Genomic DNA, 19736 nt, shown 5'->3' with positions numbered 1-19736 from the left:
AAAATGCATATGCTTCTATTATGTACACAAAATGTTCTCCAGGAAAGACCTTATTTTAGGCCACAAAACAAGTCTCCATATATTTAAGAGGATGTTAATCATACAAGTATGTTCTACAGCTACAATGGAGTGATTTGAGTCAAGAACAGAAAGAAAGAAAGAAAAACAGAAACAGAAAGAAATTAAGGAAATTTGCAAATATGTAGAAATTAAATAACACACTCCTAATGGGTCAAAGGTGAAAATCAGAAGAGAAATTAGAAAATACTTGAGATGAATAACTAATTTAACTGCATCTCATGCATTTTGAAGCACTGTGAAAATACAATATATCAAAATGCATGAGATGCAGTTAAATTTGTGCTTAGAAATAAATTTATAGCTATAAATTACTAAATTTAAAAAAAAAGTTTTAAAATCAACAATCTAAACTTGCACCTTACAAAGCTGGAAGAAGAGCAAACTAAACCCAAAGCAAGTAGTAGAAGAAAATAGTAAATATTAGAGCATAAACAAATCAAATAGAGAATAGACAACCAATAGAATAAAATTAAGTAAACCAAAAGTTGTTTTTTGGAAAGATCAACAAAATTGACAAATCTTTCACTAGCCTGACCAATTAAAAAAAAAAAGACAATTCAATTTACTGAATGAATAGTGAAACAAGGGTCAGAACTACCAACTTTATAGAAATAAAAAGAATTATAAGGAAACATTATCAACAAATGCAGGCTAACAAATTAGATAACCTTGATAATATGAAAAAAATCCTAGCAAGACACAAAAACTGATTCAGGACCTAAACTGACTCTAGTAGAGATAGAAAATCTGAATAGATAACAAAAGAATGAATCAGTAACCAAAAAGCTCCCCACAAAGAAATTCTCAGTCACAGAAGGATGAACTAGTGAATTCTATAAAACATTTAGAGAATTAACACTAACTTCACCAACTCTTGCACAAATTATAAGAGGAAAGACTTCCCAATCCATTCTGTGCGGCCATTATTTCCTTGATACCAAAACCTGGCAAACATGTCACAAACATATCAAAAAAAAAGAAAATTATAGATCAATATCCCTGATTAACATACATGTAAAAATACTAAACAAAATACTGGAAAGCCTCATCAAGCAAGACATAAAGATACAAAAAGGATTATTCACCATGACCAAGCGGAATTTACCCCAGGAATGCAAATTTGGTTCAACATATGAAAACCAATCACTATATGAAAACTAATCACTATAAAACACCATATAGGGCTTCCCTGGTGGCGCAGTGGTTGAGAGTCCGCCTGCCGATGCAGGGGACACGGGTTCGTGCCCCGGTCCGCCAAGATCCCACATGCCGCGGAGCGGCTGGGCCCGTGAGCCATGGCCGCTGAGCCTGTGCGTGCAGAGCCTGTGCTCAGCAACGGGAGAGGCCGCGGCAGTGAGAGGCCCGCGTACCGCAAAAAAAAACCAAAAAACAAAACACCACCACCATATAAATAAAGGCCCAAAATGACATGATCATCTCAATAGATGCAGAAAACACATATGACAAAGTCTAACACTTTATTGGGATAAAAAACACTTCATATATTAGAGACGTGAACATGCTTACTTGATAAATGACATCTACAAAAAACCCTCAGCTAACATCAAACCTGATGGTAAAAGTTTAAAAAGTTTTCCACTAATGGAAATAAGGATATCTGCTATCACCAATTCCATTCAACATTGCACCGAAGTTTCTAGGTGGGCAATTAGACAAGGAAATGAAATAAAAGGCAGCCAGAAAGGAAACAGAAAGTAAAAATCTATTTGCAAATGACATGGTCTTGTACATAGAAGGTCCTAAGCAACCATGCAATTACATCAGCCCATTTGAACAGTCGATGATAATCTTCCCATGTTAAGATCAGCTAATTGGTAACTTTAATTACAACTGCAAAGTTCTTTGACAGAAGTACCTAGATTAGTGTTTGAATAACCAGGGGATGAGAGTCTTGGGGGGGACATCTTTAGAATTCTGCCCACTACAATCAGTAGCCACTAATTTGGTTCCCTTGTTCCATTTGCTATGTTATAAGGTACTGACCAAAATCTATGAGGCCTAAAGTAGTTATGTTCCTACGAGTTCTCCCTTTACTGATTCGGTTGTAGGACACTGAATCAGCATAACTAATCATCAGAATTGCGAGACTTCATTTGCAGAGAACTAAAATCTTCTGAGTCCTTTCCAACCACTTTAATTGGTAAAAGTCCCTGCCCACTTTCATTTGGCAGAATCTCAGTCTACTGACCATTTGGCTATGATTCAAAAGGTACATTCTTTGAAATTTGTATCATATTTATTTCAATATACATTTATTTTATGTATTTCTGTTCAGTATGGATTCAGTATGAGGCGGAATTAATTTGAATTAATACTCATATAAATTTAACAAATAAGTCACCTGCCTGTAAAGATAAAATTTCTGCCAAAAGGAAAGCAAATGATATAAAGGAAAAAGTTCTATGTCTACAGAGAAATTGTAGCACATATTATTTTGTGGCTCTAATTAGTGAAATAATATCATTTACTTTAAGATAGGTTTACTACTAATTTATGTGGAGTAATTTCGTTGACGTCATATCAGTTAATTCAAATAATCATCTGGGTTGTCAATTATGCTTCCCTGACTGATATATTACCTGAATTTGAAATAAAAGGAATGAGGAAATAAACAAATATATTATCCAATAAAAAATAAGCATCACGTTTATAGAAGAATTATATAAACCTCATGTAGCTTATTTTAAATGCACACATGCAGGCACACATCAAGAACCCTGATATCATGAACTTGGCAATCAAAGAATTTGTGGGAAAGAAAAACAAAAACGGAAGCTCTCTGCAAAACACTACTTGAGGCAGAAAGAATTACGAAGTACCAAATGTGTATGCCTTTGAAATTAATTATGTGGTGTGGCTGAGGAGTTGCATTATCCATCAACCCTCTCATTTCCACTGCCTGCTTGGACAGTATTGGTAATTATTGGTAATAGGACTGTCAGCTGTGAAGGAGTTTGGGTAGAGATGGGAAAAGAGGGAAGGAAATGGTACTGATGAGCAAAATCTGTAACCTTTGGGTGACATAATTCCTGACATTCCCAAATACACTTTTGGCCTAATCTTCATTTCCAGAGACCGTATTCTCTAGCCATAGCAGACTGCTGTATCTTTGCCTGGGCACACCAAGTAACTCTATACGGTCCTTATGGGGTTCTTTCAGTTTGAAATATTTCTTTCACTTCCTTGTCCATTGAAATATCATTCATCTTTCAAGTCCTTTCTCAAATGCCCTTTTCCTTTCCAGTGTCAGAATTTGCCTATAGCCACAGAGCAATCTGCTCAGACTAATATTATAGTACTTTTCTAATTTCTCCCTGTATTAAAATTAACTGGGTTATTCTTGAGAATGCTTTCCAAAGAGATCATAAACACTCTAATATGCAACATGTATCTTAAAAATCTTTATAACATCCACAGCCTTTATCATGATGCCTTACACACACTGGGCTTAATAAGAGCTTTTGAACTGAAATTAACAGTTGATACCAACATATAAAATTATATTTCATAAACATAATAAATTTTTCATCTTTAATTAATTTTTACTTTTAAACTAGTGTAACTACAATATTAAAAATGTAACAAGTGGAAAAATACACTGTATACCCACTTAATGAACATAATTCTTATTTTTATTTTTAAAGAAACAGGGTTAACTACTGTAATAAAATCTCCTCCATAATTGAAAATTCAGATGAATTTTTAAATAACAGTGTAATGAAGCTGATTTCTTTGCAAAATCAGAGTATAGATCAAAGCAAGCTTCACCGATGTTTGCTACAAAAATGAATTGAATACTGACCACTAAAATTAAGATTATAACTTATCTGTTAGTGGAGGAATTTTATCCTTTACTTATGTATCCCCATTGCATACTGTCAGATGCAAAAATGCTCAATTAATGTTTATTGAACAGACTAAGGGACAGCAAACTATGACCTGCAGACAAATCTCACCTTCCACCAGATTTTGCATGGCCTGAGAGCTAAGGGTTTTTACACATTTAAATGGTTAAAAAAATTCAAAAGAATAGTATTTTATGACATGTGAAAGTTATATGAATTATAAATTCCAGTGTCCATCAGTAAAGTTTTATTATAATATAGTCAGGCTTTATCTTTAAGTATTGTTTATGGCAACTTTCGCAGTATAGTGGCAGGGACACAGACTGTATACCCTAAAAAGCCACAATTATTTACTATCTGGCCCTTTAAAAAAAAATATGCAGATCCCTGGAATAGAACATTAATGTTCAGGTTAATGTCTCCATTACTAAATTGCAGCTTCACTGGGGACAAGATCTGTGTTCTTGTTCACTATTATAGCTACACATACACAATGTGTGGAATAATATATTTTCCCAATAAAAAGTTTTTAAATATATAAAATAAATAAACATTACTTTTTCACTAACATCAAAATAAATGGATATTAAGACTATAAAGGCTATAAAAACTTGATCTACAGAGTAAGAATATGAGACTCTTTTCTATTTTTTGTCTTTTGGTGTTTCTTATTAATAAAAGAATCTAAGTCACTGTCTAAATAACACAGCCTGCCAAGTATTGAGAAATAGATTATGGTTCCTAGTGCCCTTCAGAAAGGGCAGCATAGATCAGTTTAGGACATCCTGGTGTTAGAAAAACCAGTGATGAATATAATGCTTATATTAAAAAAAACAAGAAAAACCTAAAAGCTTTGGCCTGAGGTTAAGCTACCACTGCAGCTAAAACACTGATAGAAAGGTTGCTATTTCCTTAGCCTGAAGAATCAGGTAAAGAAGCCAAGGACATGCAGGTCCGCCATAAATAAAGGGAAGAATTCTAGAAAGAAAAGAGCCTTAAAAAGGGGTGACCCATGTTCTATGAATAAACTCTACCCAAATCTCCACCTAAAACTGAAGCATGCATGTGCAGGGAACACTTCTAGTAACTAAAGCTAAAAGAGCTGAATTGATATTTGAACTACTGAATTGATATCTAAACTACAAAACAGAGTTCTCAATTTGAGTCTAAGCAAGCTAATCATCTACTTAAACGAAATCAATCATAAATACTCTCAATAAATATAACAGAATCCAGAGACTCTACAGTAGTACATTTATAATGTCATAGATATGATCCAAAATTATTTGACAGAAAAAGGACCAGGAAAATACGACCATGCCATGGGAAAAGACAGTCAACGGAGGTCAATTCTGAGATGAAGGAGACAAGGATTTTTAAATTACAATTATACTGATGCTCAGTGAAGGACAATACACTCATAATGCATGAAAGGATAAGAGATCTTAGTAGAGAAATTAACACAATTTAAAAGCAATTAAATGAAAATTTTTATATAATATCTGATATTTTTAAAAGATCATTAGATAGGCTTATAAGCATATTAAAGATGACACGGAAAAAAATCACAGAACTTGAAAATAAATCAATTGAAATTGTTCAATGTGAAAAAAGAGAAAACAATCAAACTATATAAGACCCTCAATAACAATATGTTAGACATGTTGTCTAACATCATGATGATTGAAGTCCAAGAAGGAGAGGAGAGAAAGAATGAGATGGAAAAATATATCTGAATAAATAAGGGGAGAACACTTTCCAAAATTGGTGGAAAAATAATTTAAAATTCATGAAGCTTATTTAACCTGATTAGGACTTTCAAAAATCTCATGCCTAGGCACGTTATAGCCAATTGATTAAAACCAACATAAAACATCTTGATAGCACTAAGAAAAACAAAGCTATATTAAATATAGCAAAACAATCATTTTAATAACTGTGAATGTCACATCAGGGAATAGGGAGGCCAGAAGACAGGGAAATAATATCTTTAAAGCACTAAAAGAAAAACATGTGCATGAAACAATTCTATATCTAATGAGAATATATTTCAAGAATAAAGGGAAAATAAAGACATTTTCAGTAAAGGAGAACTAACAATTTATCATCAGCAGAACTGGACTACAAGAAATACTAAAGGAAATTCTTTATGCTGAAGAGAAATGATACTAGAGACAAACTCAGAAGAAATGGAGATTATTGCAAGTAATGTATATGATAAAAGAATATTTTTCTCTTAATTTATTTTTAATAATATTTAAAGAAAAATAGCATTGACTTGTAAGATTTATAACTTACATATTATAGATTATAGACGTAATACATGGGATCACTATAAAGTAAAGGACAATGAGAAAGGGATAAATGACCTATGCTTTTCTAAATTTTCTACATTGTAAGTATATTTTACAATATCAATTTTAAGTATATTATAAAGAGTTAAGAGTATATGCCATAATCCCTAGAGTTACTACAAAATTAAATGTTAAGACATACATCTAAAAAGCCAATTAAAAAAGGATTTTTAAAAATATTCAAATAATCCCAAAGAAGGCAGAGAAGGAGACCAGAAGGATCAAAACCAGAATGTTCAAACAGAAGACAAACAATAAAATGTTGAGCTAAATCTAACAATACCAATTATTACATTAAATTAAATGGATTAAACATGCCAATGAAATGAATTATCATAATGGATACAAAAGCAAGATTCAACTATATGCTGTCTCCCAGAGACACACTTTAAGTATAAAGACACAGACAGGTTGAAAACAAACAACAGGAAAAAATATATCGTAAAAACAACATAAGAAAAGACAGATGACTTGCACACTATTTTATCACCTTAACCTAAATGATAGTTATAGACCCCTATACCCAATAATTGCAGAATACACATTCTTTTCTAATTCACCTGGTATTTTCACCAAGATAGATTATATGCTGTATCATAAACTAAGTCTCAAAATATTTTAAAAGATTGAAATAAAAGAATGTATTAACCAAAAGGTAATTAAAATTAGAAGTCAATAATAATATGTCAAAACCCCACAAACATAATATTTGGAAATTCAACAACACACTTCTAAATAATCCATGGACCAAAGAATAAGTTACAAAGGAAATTAGAAAATGTTTTAACTGAATAATATATATCAAAACTGGTGAACCAAAATTTCCACTTCAGGAAATAAGAAAAAAAAGAAAAATAAATAAAAGGAAAATCCTAGGTAGAAGAGAAGAGAAGAAGAGAGGAGATCAAACACAAATAATCAACAGCAGGAATAAGGGGGGTTGTTGCTATACATTCTATAGACACTGAAAGGATAACTGACTCTTAACAACTTCATGCCAACAAATTTGACACAGTATAAATAGAAAAAATGGATTTCATAAAATTAAAGACTTCTCATTAAAAATATCAATAAGAAGATTAATATACATTCCACAGACTTGGAGAAAATATTTGTAAGCATAAATCTTAGAAAGAATGGGAAGCCAAGATACATAAAAACTGGTACAAGGAACTCTCATTCATTGCTGATGGGAATGCAAAATGGTACAGCCACTTTAGAAGACGGGCAGTTTCTTATAAAACTAAGCATACCCTCACCATAGAATCAAGCAGTCATGTTCCTTGGTATTTATACAGAGGAGTTGAAAACTTACGTGCACACAAAAACCAGCGGCTGGATGTTTACGGTAGCTTTATTCATAATTGCCAAAATGTGGAAACAACCAAGATGCCCTTCAGCAGGTGAATGGGTAAACTACGGTACATCCAGACAGTGGAATATTATTCACCACTAAAAAGAAATGATCTATCAAGCCATGAAAAGACATGGATGAAACTTAAATGCATATCAATACATGTCATTATACATTTGTCCAAATCCATAGAGTGTACAACGCCAAGAGTGAACCCTAATATAAACTACGGACGTTGCGTGAAAATTATGTGTCCATGTAGGTTCATTGATTGTAACATATGTACCACTCTGGTGAGGAAGTTTTGTAGTGGGGGGAGGCTGTGTGTATGTGGGAGCATGGGGTGTACAGGAAACCTGTGAGGTCTATTCAATTTTGCCGTGAATGTACTCCAAAATTAGAGCCTATTTTAAAAATTACAACTCATTCATAAAAAACAAGTAGCCCAATAAAAATTAAGCAAAATATGTGAGCAGAAAATTTACAAAAGAAGATATATTAATAGCCAATAAGCTCATGCAAAAGAGACCAATATCATCAGCCATCAGGAAAATTCAAATTCAAACCGTGGTGAGATACCACCACATACCTAGCAGAATGATCAAAATGAAACCACTAAATAGAAAATATTAACAAAGGGGCAGAACAACAAGAAGTCTCATAGATTGTTGGTAGGAGTGTGAAATTGTACAGCTACCTTAGTAAAAGCTCTGGCAGTCCTCATAAAAGTAAACATCCATTGATGCAGCATTTCAGTTCTAGGTATTTACCAAAGAGAGTTAAAAACATATTCACAATGACTTGTACAAAAATATTCGTAGCAGTTGTATTTATAATAGCCCAAAACAGGAAAAAAACACAGGTGTCCATCAATAGGAGATCTGACGAATAAACTTACTCAATTGCAAACTGCTCAGCAATAAGAAGGAAAGAACTCATGTTACATGCTACAACCTGGATGAATCTGAGAGCAAAGTGAGAAAAGTCTTACACAAAAGGGCATACAATGCACAAGTTCATTTAAATGAAGTTCTAGAATAGGCAAAACTAATCTACGGAGGAGGAAAAAGGATTAAAGCAGTGATTATTTTGAGAGCAGAGGATGGGAGCAAGGATTGACTAGGAAGAGACCTGAGGGGACTCTGTGGTATGACAGTAATGTTTCACATTTTGTTAGGGGTTTGAGTTGCACAGGTGAATGCATTTGTCAGAACTTATCCAATAGTATTGATACACTTAAACTGGTATTTTCATATAACGTAAGTTTTACTTCAAAGGGAAAAACAAAGAACTGTAATGAATACCTAACTCCAGCACAAGGACGAACTTTTTCTTAAAGGACCAAATAGTTTAGGCTTTGTCGACATACGGTCACTGTCACAACCACTCAACTCCAAGACTGTAGTACAAAAGCAGCCACAGACAATTTGTGAATGAATGGGCATGGCTGTGTTCCACTAGAACTGTATTTACAAAAATAGGAAAATGACCCACAGGACATGGTTTGTTGATCTCTGCGTCTAGTTAATGATACCATGTTGCCGTATTTGCGGTAAAGTTATTCCTGCAACTTTCTCTGAATGCATAGAAAATATGACAGATTGATGGATGGAGAAAGGGTTGGGTGGATGGATAGATACTGATAAAACAAACATAGAATAGTAATTTTAATTATATAACCTAAGTGGTAGGTATATGGTTAGTCACAGTAAGCTTTTTCAAACTTCTTCCCATTCTTGAAAATTTTTATAATAAACTCTTGTTGGGGGAACATACAAATAAAAAAATAAGTGGGTTCACAGATCCTGTTCATAGCTTACTAGGCAAAATAGAGCTAATACGGCCATAAATTAAGAAACACAGTGTAGATGAAACTTTCAAAGCTATTATGTGCTGCCCAGCAATCCCACAGGACCAAAGAAATGCCGCAGAAATGGGTCCTACAGGTGTGTCTGTGGAGGATAGCAAAGGACCTCCAGTCCTAGACTATGATCACCATACCTCCCTAGAACAAAATAAAAACACTGGATGCTGTTTAATAGTGTGTGTGTTTCATAATATAATATATGGGTTTTAGACCCAATTTAGCAATTGGTTAAAATAACAAAAGTTCTCATAATCCCATTTAAACCTAATTTTAAATACCCAAATAAGAAAAATAATCTGTGGTATAAAAGGAAATATTAACTTTTCAAATAATGTTCTTTTATCTTTGATAACCTATACAGTTTAGGTTTACAGAGAACTATATATTTTAAAAACCTCACGTATCACCTTTACCATGAGCTGAATTCTAGAATTATTTAAAACTATTTTTATAAGAATTAAGAAAAACTCATATTTTATGTTATAAGAAAAACTTTTATATTCTTATAAGAAAAACGATTATATTCCATTCTTTTAAAAAGTTTTACTATCATTGCAAAGATATATTTGAATTTGTGTAATGATACTATTTTATCTAATTACAATGTTATACACTTTTAAAAATCAATACTACATCTTAATCACTTTGCCTCAAGCTTTAGTAGACTTCAAATATTGACACAGTGATGTTTTTAATGTTCTAATAGATTTTCAAACTTAGCTCTGAAAACTTCTCAAGGCATTGATTACATGATGAAAGATATTAATCTGGAGCACTGACAAATTATTTCAAGTGTAAGTTAATCAAAAATTTTATTACTACTCATGAAATAAGGATTGTTGAATGGAGACAAGATTCCAGCATGACTACTTTTTCCATAAACATTTTCAAGCACCTTGTATCTGAAGGCAAAACATTTGCTTATTTAAAGCAGTCTCTAGGGAAATACTCATATTTTAACATTTAATTGTAGTTATAAGAGATGCATCACTATTATTAAAACCACTAGCCTTCAATTATTATGCTAGGCAACATTTTGCCCCTCTTTCCCTATGAGGCTTATAGTATTATTATTATTTCCATTTTACAGATGAGGAAACTGAGACCACACAGCTAGCAGGTTAGCAGGGCCAGTGTTCAAACACAACCAGTCTGATTCCAGAGATCTTAAATTAAACCAAGCGATATAGCTAAGATAGTGTCTGCCTATATAACATTTCAATTTTGATGTGAATTGATCCCATTTTATCTCTTTACTAGGCTATCAAATGGCAAAATAAGAAAAGAGAAGGAAGAAAGAAAGAGGGAGGAAATGGAGGAGAAAAGAAAAGGGGTGGAGACCCTGATGTTGTCTAACTTCAAGACGAGGTGGCAAGAAGAAGAGAATCAGAGCCACATATAACATAAAAAGAAAATATCAAGTATGCTGCCCATGATGGAGACTAAGGTAAGTAGCTGTATACTGTGAAAAATCTTCCTCTAAGTAAAAGGAAAAAAACAGTGAGGAGGTTCTAAAAGGGAAATGGAATTACAATGGCTAAAATTTGGGAACCAGATTTAATATCATCATCTAACACAACTGTATCCATAATAAATGTTTCATGTAATTGCAGTGAGTCGGTCCTGTTTGTGAAGTCTGGCTCCCCCCGTTTTTATTTTTAGTGATAAAGTTGGCTTATTCCTAACAATTGTTAAACACTCTTTTTTAAAACTTATTTTTGTCATCAAAGCCAAGGACAATAAACTCCATTTTACTTACATAAGAGTTAAAATTAGGAACACCAAAATTATTCAGAAATGTACTAAACATCAACTTTTATCAGGTATTTTATGACAAGCTCTACTTACAATATCTTACTTAGCTCTCAAATCCTATCTTATGATAGATTTTAGAGTTGAGAAAACCAAGGTTTAACAAAGTAAATTGCTCAAGATTATATAGCTAGTGACAGCACCAGCATTCTAACCACATGTATAGTATTTATGTAAACATTTCCAAACCACTAACATCTAATCACTTTAAATTGTCTCTAGGGAATACTCATATTTAACATTTACTTGTATTTATTTGAGAGAAGTATGAATTTTATTAAAAAATCACCAGCCTTCAATTAGTTATACCAGGCAAAAGATTACCTCTTTTCATACCATGTGTAAGGCCATCAGGTGAAGGCAGGCACAGAGTCAGTTTTTGCTTTACTAAAATATCTTAATCACCTGGTATAAAATGGCAAGTGAATGAACTTCATTAGTTAACAACTAAAGAAATGAATAAATGTCTGGCTCCAGAACTCCCATCAGAGCTTTCTAGTCAGCCGAAGAATTCAAGTATTACTAGAGAAAGCTAAAATCAGTCTAAACAAAAGCAAAGATATTTGACAAATTAATCTATGGAGTACTATGCTTAAATTTCACAGTTTCCTTACAGAGTCAAAATAGCTAGAAAATCCCAATTATTATCTAGATAGACCTTTGAGGTCCTAGGAACCCAATTATAAGTATCTGACATTTTAGAATCATAAATATCTTGAATATAGTTAAAGAATGTATAAAATTAGACATCATCATCCTTAATATCTAACCATCAGCTCTGATTCTACTGTCCTTACCAACCACTTGACCAAAAAAAAAAAAAAGTTCAAAGCACTTACCAGACATATCACCGTTGTGGTCATGAAATGGAGGTGATGGGCCAGTTATCCCACTCCTCTTTGCCCAGCCAAGTCGCAGACTCTGATCTTGCATCATACTACAGAGTCCATCCTCAAAATCACATCTTTCATAGTTTGAGCCTAATGGGAGAAAAAAGAAATCCACTTTCACAACCCCACATGTGGCTTTTTAAGAAATAAAACAATAGGTGAAAAAGAAACCTTAGGAACAAATTACAAAGAGATTAACATCAGGATAATTTCTCACAATTTAAGTCTACTTCATCAATGCAAAGCTTTTTTGCATATGACATTCAAATAAATCACCACATATTAAAAACCAGTGTGGTCATACAGAAAGAATGCCACTCATGAGGTCAGAAGACTGAGGACCTAATCTTGATTTTGTCTCTTATTAACTGAGGGCCTTGCTAAACCACTTAACCACACCAAGCCATTTTCTTCACCTATGAAATTGAAATAATGGCATGCTGCCCTTTCTCCCTCAAATGACTGCTGTGAGAATCTTATGACATAATATATATATATAAATACAACTCTTAGGCACCACAAAATATGAGGCATTATTATTAAGGTTACATCTTCACATCCACCTTAATGTTCCAGCCATATCAGAATTTCAGGTTTGGGCAGACCATTTCAGAGAGGACCCTCTGATACAAATTCAGCCATCGTGGCTGCGACGGAACCCTGGAATTAAGCATAGCACCTCCCTGTTGAATCTCAATGTTCTTGAAATCCCTGGTGTTTTTAATCACAACAAGGCATTTTCTGGCTTTTTTTTTTTCTTTTCTTTTTCTCTTGGTATAAGTGATCCAAGAGGCTTGGGAGAGGGAGAAAAACCTGGACACTTGGTTGCTCACAATAACCCCTCAAGGGGGGCTTTATTCCATTATCCACCATCTGTAAATGTCACTCTCTAAAAAAACAAATTAATTCAATGGCAACCATACCGTCCCTGGGTTGTAGCTCTTAGTAACTGGAGATGTTCCTTTGACAAGCTTGTTCTTGTGCTAACTGGTTGCATCAGCCACAGTGGTTATTCTGATGAATAGATAGACAGTGCCTGGCAACCCAGTCACAAAAACATAATTTTTAAGTCACATTTCGGAAAAATATTACTTAGTAATAATACATCTGGTGCATATCCTTGAGAACATCCATGTGAGTACTGAAAGCTGAATTAGAAACTACACTTTTAAACATTATCTAAACCTGCTTTATTACCAATGGTCTATTTTATTATTTTCAGTCCTAGATTCCTTATTTTGAAAGATTTTACAAAGCAGCTGTATTCTGTAATGTTAACAGGTATCTTCATAGCCACGATTTACTGAGGGAGATCAGTGCTAGGCATTCTAACCGCGGTAGTTTATTTACTCCTCAAAAAAACCTTACGAAGCAGGCAGCCAGTGAACGTTGGGGCCAAGATCGGAACCAGGTCTTTTTTGACTCCAGAACCTGAATTCTTAAAGCTCTGTTCCAAGGTCTCATTGTTAAGCCACTAACCCACTTTTACCTCTAGAATTAGAGGCCTGTCAGCGTTTCTAATACTGAGGAAACCAGTATTTCCAGGCAGAATTCATGTCATTCTATCTAAAAGCTGAGAAACTTGATTAGTCTGTGAATCATACCGTGCTTAAATTTACAATTGCCTTAAGGCCTTTGAAATATTTAGAATATTCAGAATATCCCAATCATTACCTCATGGACCCCTAGTGGTCCAGGGCAGCTGGTTAAACAGAAAATGAACTCAATTATAGTTATTTGTATATGAATGTGCATGTCATTCAACTAGTTATGCATGTGTATCTTCATAGGTATGTATGTTTTCAAGTCTCTTTTAGTCCCAGCATTTTTTCCAATGATCTACTTGTGATTACAAAATATTCTAAACTTTTTATCACCATATTTCAGCAATTATGTGTATGAAATGTACACACACACTCACATAGGTGTCAAACAGTTTTCAAATACCAAGAAATTACCTTGCATTACAATTACTTAGTTGATGTCTGTTTCCAATGTTCTTTGTTCTCTTTAATAAACAAGGATGATGATGATGTATTCTGGAAGTGTTAGAACTAGAAAAATAGCTAAACGAAACATTTTTATTTCTGAATAGTCTCAACAGGGGTTCCTTTTGTTACAAAATGAATCTAATGAGCATACATTTTTCAACTAATTGTTATTAAAAAAGCAATCATGAACTTCTCATAACTGCCAGATTATGCAAAAATGCATCAGAAAATTTTCTAAGTATTCATTTTCCTCCCAGTAGAGAATTGTGTATTTTAAACCATTTGAACAATTTTTCCTGAATTGTGGTTGATTTGCCTTTTACAATCTCATATCCCACACATCTACATTCAAATCTGATAGTACTTCCTATACTAAAGTGTGTCTGCGTGGAGATTCTCCTCCTACCACAGCAATGCTGCAGTTGGACAACACATGGAATGGGAGGAATGAGATGCAGGAACTTAGGAGAATCCATGTTCCTCGGCTTTTTGAACTTGAGCAACTCATCATTTTGTTTTTAATTTTGTGATCCCACAGGTCCAGCATACTGCAGTGAAAAAGAGAGGGTATCTCCATGTTGTGCTTTGAGGTTGCTTGGAAGACCCAATTATCTTCTGAATTGGCTTCCACCATGCCAGATTCTCTCATTAAAATTTTACTGCAGAGCCATTCGTGGATTCAATCATTAACACCATAAGTGAAGAAAAATATTAAACTATATCCTCAAGTGATAGTTAACATAGGGCATGCTTCTGAGAAAATGGTAAGGAATAGAAAAAAATTTTAATAGTGGTAGTGGTGAAGAAATTGATGCAGAACTCGGGATTAACTTAGTATGAGTAGATCATCACAATATAAAGTTCTTAGAAGACAGGGAAACTGTAAGAGTTAGGAGAACTCTAAAAAGGAGAGGTAGAAGGTATTAAAAGCAAGCCATTTATTTCACAATTTTGCCTGGGCCTGTATTAATATTGCACGTTTCTTTTCCTCCTGAAAGTTCTATGAGGCACAGTTGTAGACTTTCCTAATGTTAAATCCTGCTTTTCTTGGAAAACTGTGCCAAAATATAAAATGCATCATTTTAACCATTTCACGTATATAGTTCTGTGATAAAAACAGTAATTCACATTGATATGCAACCATCACTACCATCCAAGTCCACAACTGTTTCATTTTCCCCAGCTGAAACTTTTCATTCCTCCCTCCCCTCAGCCCCTCGGAACCACCATTCTACTTTCTGTCTAAAAATTTGACTACTCCAGGTACCTCATGTAAGTGGAATCATGCAATATTTGTCCTTTTGTGATTGGTTTATTTCACTTAGTATAATTGTCCTCAGGGTTCAGCCATGTTGTAGCATGTGTCAGAATCTCCTTCCTTTTAAAGCTGAGTAATATTCCACTTATGTATCTACCATATTTTATGTATGCATTCACCTGCTGGAGGATACTTGGGTTGCTTCCACTTTTTGGCTATCGGGAATAAGGTTGTTATCAACATGGGTGTACAAAAATCTGTTGGAGTCCCTTTTTTCATTTCTTTTTGATATGTCTCCAGATTTGAATGGCTGTATTATACAGTAATTCTATTTCTAATATTGAATGGAATTGCCATACCATTTCCACAGAAGCAAAAAGGCTTTACATTCCCACCACCAATGCACAAGTGTTCCAATTTCTCAACATCTTTGCCAATACTTGTTATTTTCTTGGGTTTTGTTTGTTTGTTTATAATAGCCATCCCAATAGATGTGAGGTGGTATCTCATTGTGGTTTTGACTTGCATTTTCCAAATGATCAATGATATTGAACATCTTTTCATGTGCTTATTGGACATCTGGATATCTTCTCTAGAGAAGTGGCCATTCAGGCCCTTTGTTCATTGCTTGTTTTTTGTTGTTGAATTGTACGAGTTCTTTATTTATTCTGCATGTCAATGTCTTAGATATATCGTTTGAAAACATTTTCTTCCATTCCATGGATTGACTTCTCATTCTGATAGTGTCCTTTGATACACAGAAGTTTTTCATTTTGATGAGCTGTAATTTATCTAGTTTTTCTTTGTGGCCTGTGATTGCCAAAAAATCATTGCCAAATCCAATGTTATGAGGCTTTTCCCCTGTGTTTTCTTCTAAGAGTTTTATAGTTCTAGCTCTTACATTTAGGTCTTTAACCTATTTTGAGTAAATTTTGGATATGCTGTAAGGTAGGGGTCCAAATTTAATCTTTTTGCATATAGATGTCCAGTTTTTACCACACTGTTGAAAAGACTATTCTTTCCCCATTGAATGGTCTTGGCACCCTTGTCAAAAATCATCTGACCATCTATGAGACAGCTAATTTCTAGGCTCTCTATTGTATTTCATTGGCCTATGTGTCTGTCTTTATGCCAATTCCATATTCTTAATTACTGTAGCTTTGTAGTAAGTTTTGAAATCATTAAGTGTGAGGGCTATAAGATGGTTCTTTTTCAAGATTGTTTTGGATATTTAGGGTCCCTTAAGATTCCATATGCATTCTAGGATGAATTTTACTATTTCTGCAAAAAATATTCTTGGGATTTTGAGAGGGATTACTTTGAATCTATAGATCACTTTGGGTACTACTGACATCTAAACAATATTAATTCTTCCAACCCATGAACATGAGGTGTCTTTCCATTTATTTGCATCTTCTTTAATTTCTTCCAGCAACAATTTTTTGTTTTCATAACCTTGGTTATGTTTAGTCCTGAGTATTTTATATTGCTTGAGGCTATTATGAATGGACTTTGTTTTATTTCCTTTTTAGATTGTTCATCATTAGTGCACAGAAATGCAACTGATTTTTGTGTGTTGATTTTGAATCCTGCAACTTTGCTTAATTTGTTTCTTTGTTCTGACATTCTTTTCATAGACTTTTGGAGTTTTCTACATTTAGGATCACATTTTCTGTGAACAGAGATAATCTGACTTGTTCATTTCCAGTCTGAATTTCTTTTATTTCTTTTTCTTATCTACTTGCTCTGGCTTGGACTTCCAGTACTATGTTGACAGAAGTGATGAAAGAGGGCTTTCGGTCTGTTACCGTTGAGTATGACGTTAGTTGTGGGTTTCTCATATACAGCCATTTGCGTGTTAAGGTAATTTCTTTCTATTCCAAGATTGCTAAGTGCTTTTATCTCCTTCCCTTCTTGAGGAAGCTATTTATTACATAGTTACAAAATTTTACATACATTTTACTGTTTAGAAAATGATTTCCTTCTTGTAGATAGCATATAAAAACATTTGTACAAAGAATTACCTCCCTTACTCTCATTTAATGTAAAAATTAATGGCCAGTTCCTGCAAAGGATGAAATAAATTCAAAATAGTCCAATTAAATGAAAGTAAAATTTATTCTCAAAAGTAGATTTCCATGAAAGAGTGCTATTATTTGGCCTGGCAATGTGAAACCATTAATTAATTTTTATCAGGGAAATGTTTATCTTTCACACTGAACTAATTTTATTAGTTTCATTGAAACAAAAACAGGAAAAACTGTAAATCAGAAAGGTATGTGATAGCATATGGAATTACAACTTCCATAGCTCACACCAGAATTATCTAATATTACTTAAGTTGGAATCTTGCCATATAGTTGCCTTTAATCTCAAACCATTGAGCACATCTTTGGCAAGAATTTGACATAGATACCATCATTGTCACATGAGAAAAAGATTTCCAAACCATATTTTAACTATAACACTGTTTCAAGATTAGTAAATTTCACAGAATTTGTTATAATAGCCCAAACTGAGACATTTTGCTATGATGAATAGGAGTTTTAGTTGATTAATAAAAAATATGTTTAAAACATTTTGCATCCAATGTAGTGGTAAGATAAATATTGCACATGAAATCTCACATTTCACTCTATTAATGCTTATCTTCAAGTATTTTAATGAACTTCTACAACTACTTTTAAAAGTAGTTGACATTTATGTCATCCTACTGAAGAAACAATGTACTTACTATCATCTGATTAAACACTACCACCTCTCAGATTTTCAGAATGCACCTCTAATGTAATTTTCACACATTTCACATACAAATTTAGATTTATATGAAGTAAAGACCTTTTGAAAAAATTATTATTCCTAAATCCAAAAAAGTTTGCAAAAGAAGTTAGGTAATACTTCAAAACTTTATGATATATTTCATCAAATCAAAGTATTAAAAATAGACCAAATGGAAATGTTCTTAAGCAAGACATGTACGTAGGGGAGAAATTATTTAACTGAATATATTTTTCCATTTTGAGTCACAGTAATTTTAGCTCTAAAAGTAAATGTATGGAACAGTTCATGTTAATACTAACTTCAGGTATGCTACAGTAATTATCTAATTACTGGAGTAATTTCTGAGAAAATACTGGAGTATTTTCTGGTAATATTCCAATGGTGGGAACCCACTGCAGGGGATATATCTCAACATTGTAACACTGTATCAACAGTACAGTTTATAGTCTTATGGTTGACTTGGACCTGAATAGCAACATAAGTAATATTACTGTTTTACTGTTGAGTAAAATTAAAACAGAGTAAAGCCTTTATATATCAAATAATTCTGAACAATTACTAGAAGAGAAACTAAATTATTGCTGTGCTTAATAGAATGAGGAAGACCAGGCAATGGGGTTCTGCGTAGAAGCAGACATTGAAACACTAGAAACATAATTTTTTAAAAATACCCAGATCAGTACCACAACATGTACTTTCCTGGCTCAGGATATTAATAAATTCTAATAAAGAGAGATTCTTGTCAACATTAGAACCAAATAGTTGTTACACCTAAAAATTATTTTTCTTGCTCACGATTTATTGTGTTCAATATTGTGTATAAATAGAATTTATTTCATTGTGAAGATTTAGTCTTTTTAAATCTAATATCTTTAAAAAATACTGAGTTAAAATAATAGGTTCAAGTATTCTGAAAAACAGGTCCATCATGTAAAATTAAAAAATTTTCAAAAACACTATTAATAGAATCAGTTGCATCCAAATTTCAACTTCAACTATGCCAATTTCATTTTAAAAAGTCAACATATTAATCTATTTCTTTAAAGCTCACACCATTTGTACTTTAAAGAGGGTCACAGATTAATTTTTTTCCCGAAATGTGACTACTGAAACATCATTATAAAGTCAGCTTCAGTAAGAACAAAAAATCTTGTCTATATTTTTAGCATCACAAATTTTCAAGAGAAAAACTGCTTGGCCATCATTATTCCTCCACAATATTTTCCCCCTAGTGGGTGTACAAAAGAAACTCACGCTTTAAAGTGATTCTCAATTTTATCTACAGGTTATCCCATTTTAAATAAAATACCAAAGTGGAAACTTCTCAGAAATGAAAAGCGAAAGAGCCAAAAGGTGACCTCCCAGTGTAACATTTAAAATGAAATTTGTTTATTTGACAAATCTGTTCCTTCACTCTCCTCTAAGGCTGGGCTTATTAGTATCTTTCATGTAGCTGAGACCTTGCCCACTGGGCGGCTTCCC

General features: G+C 33.3%; 1 protein-coding gene across 1 annotated transcript in view; it reads right to left on the bottom strand.

The window, feature by feature from the left end:
• MALRD1 (MAM and LDL receptor class A domain containing 1) overlaps nt 1–19736 on the bottom strand; it is a 661524-nt gene that overhangs the window by 556262 nt on the left and 85526 nt on the right. The window contains exon 3 of the mRNA XM_019933374.2: nt 12174–12314. Within this exon, the coding sequence (XP_019788933.2) occupies nt 12174–12314 (141 nt within the window). The remainder of the gene's footprint in view (nt 1–12173; nt 12315–19736) is intronic.

Source organism: Tursiops truncatus, chromosome 2 (genome assembly GCF_011762595.2).
Source record: "Tursiops truncatus isolate mTurTru1 chromosome 2, mTurTru1.mat.Y, whole genome shotgun sequence".
In the NCBI taxonomy this organism is placed as follows: domain Eukaryota; kingdom Metazoa; phylum Chordata; class Mammalia; order Artiodactyla; family Delphinidae; genus Tursiops; species Tursiops truncatus.
This window is presented reverse-complemented; position numbering and strand designations above follow the sequence as displayed.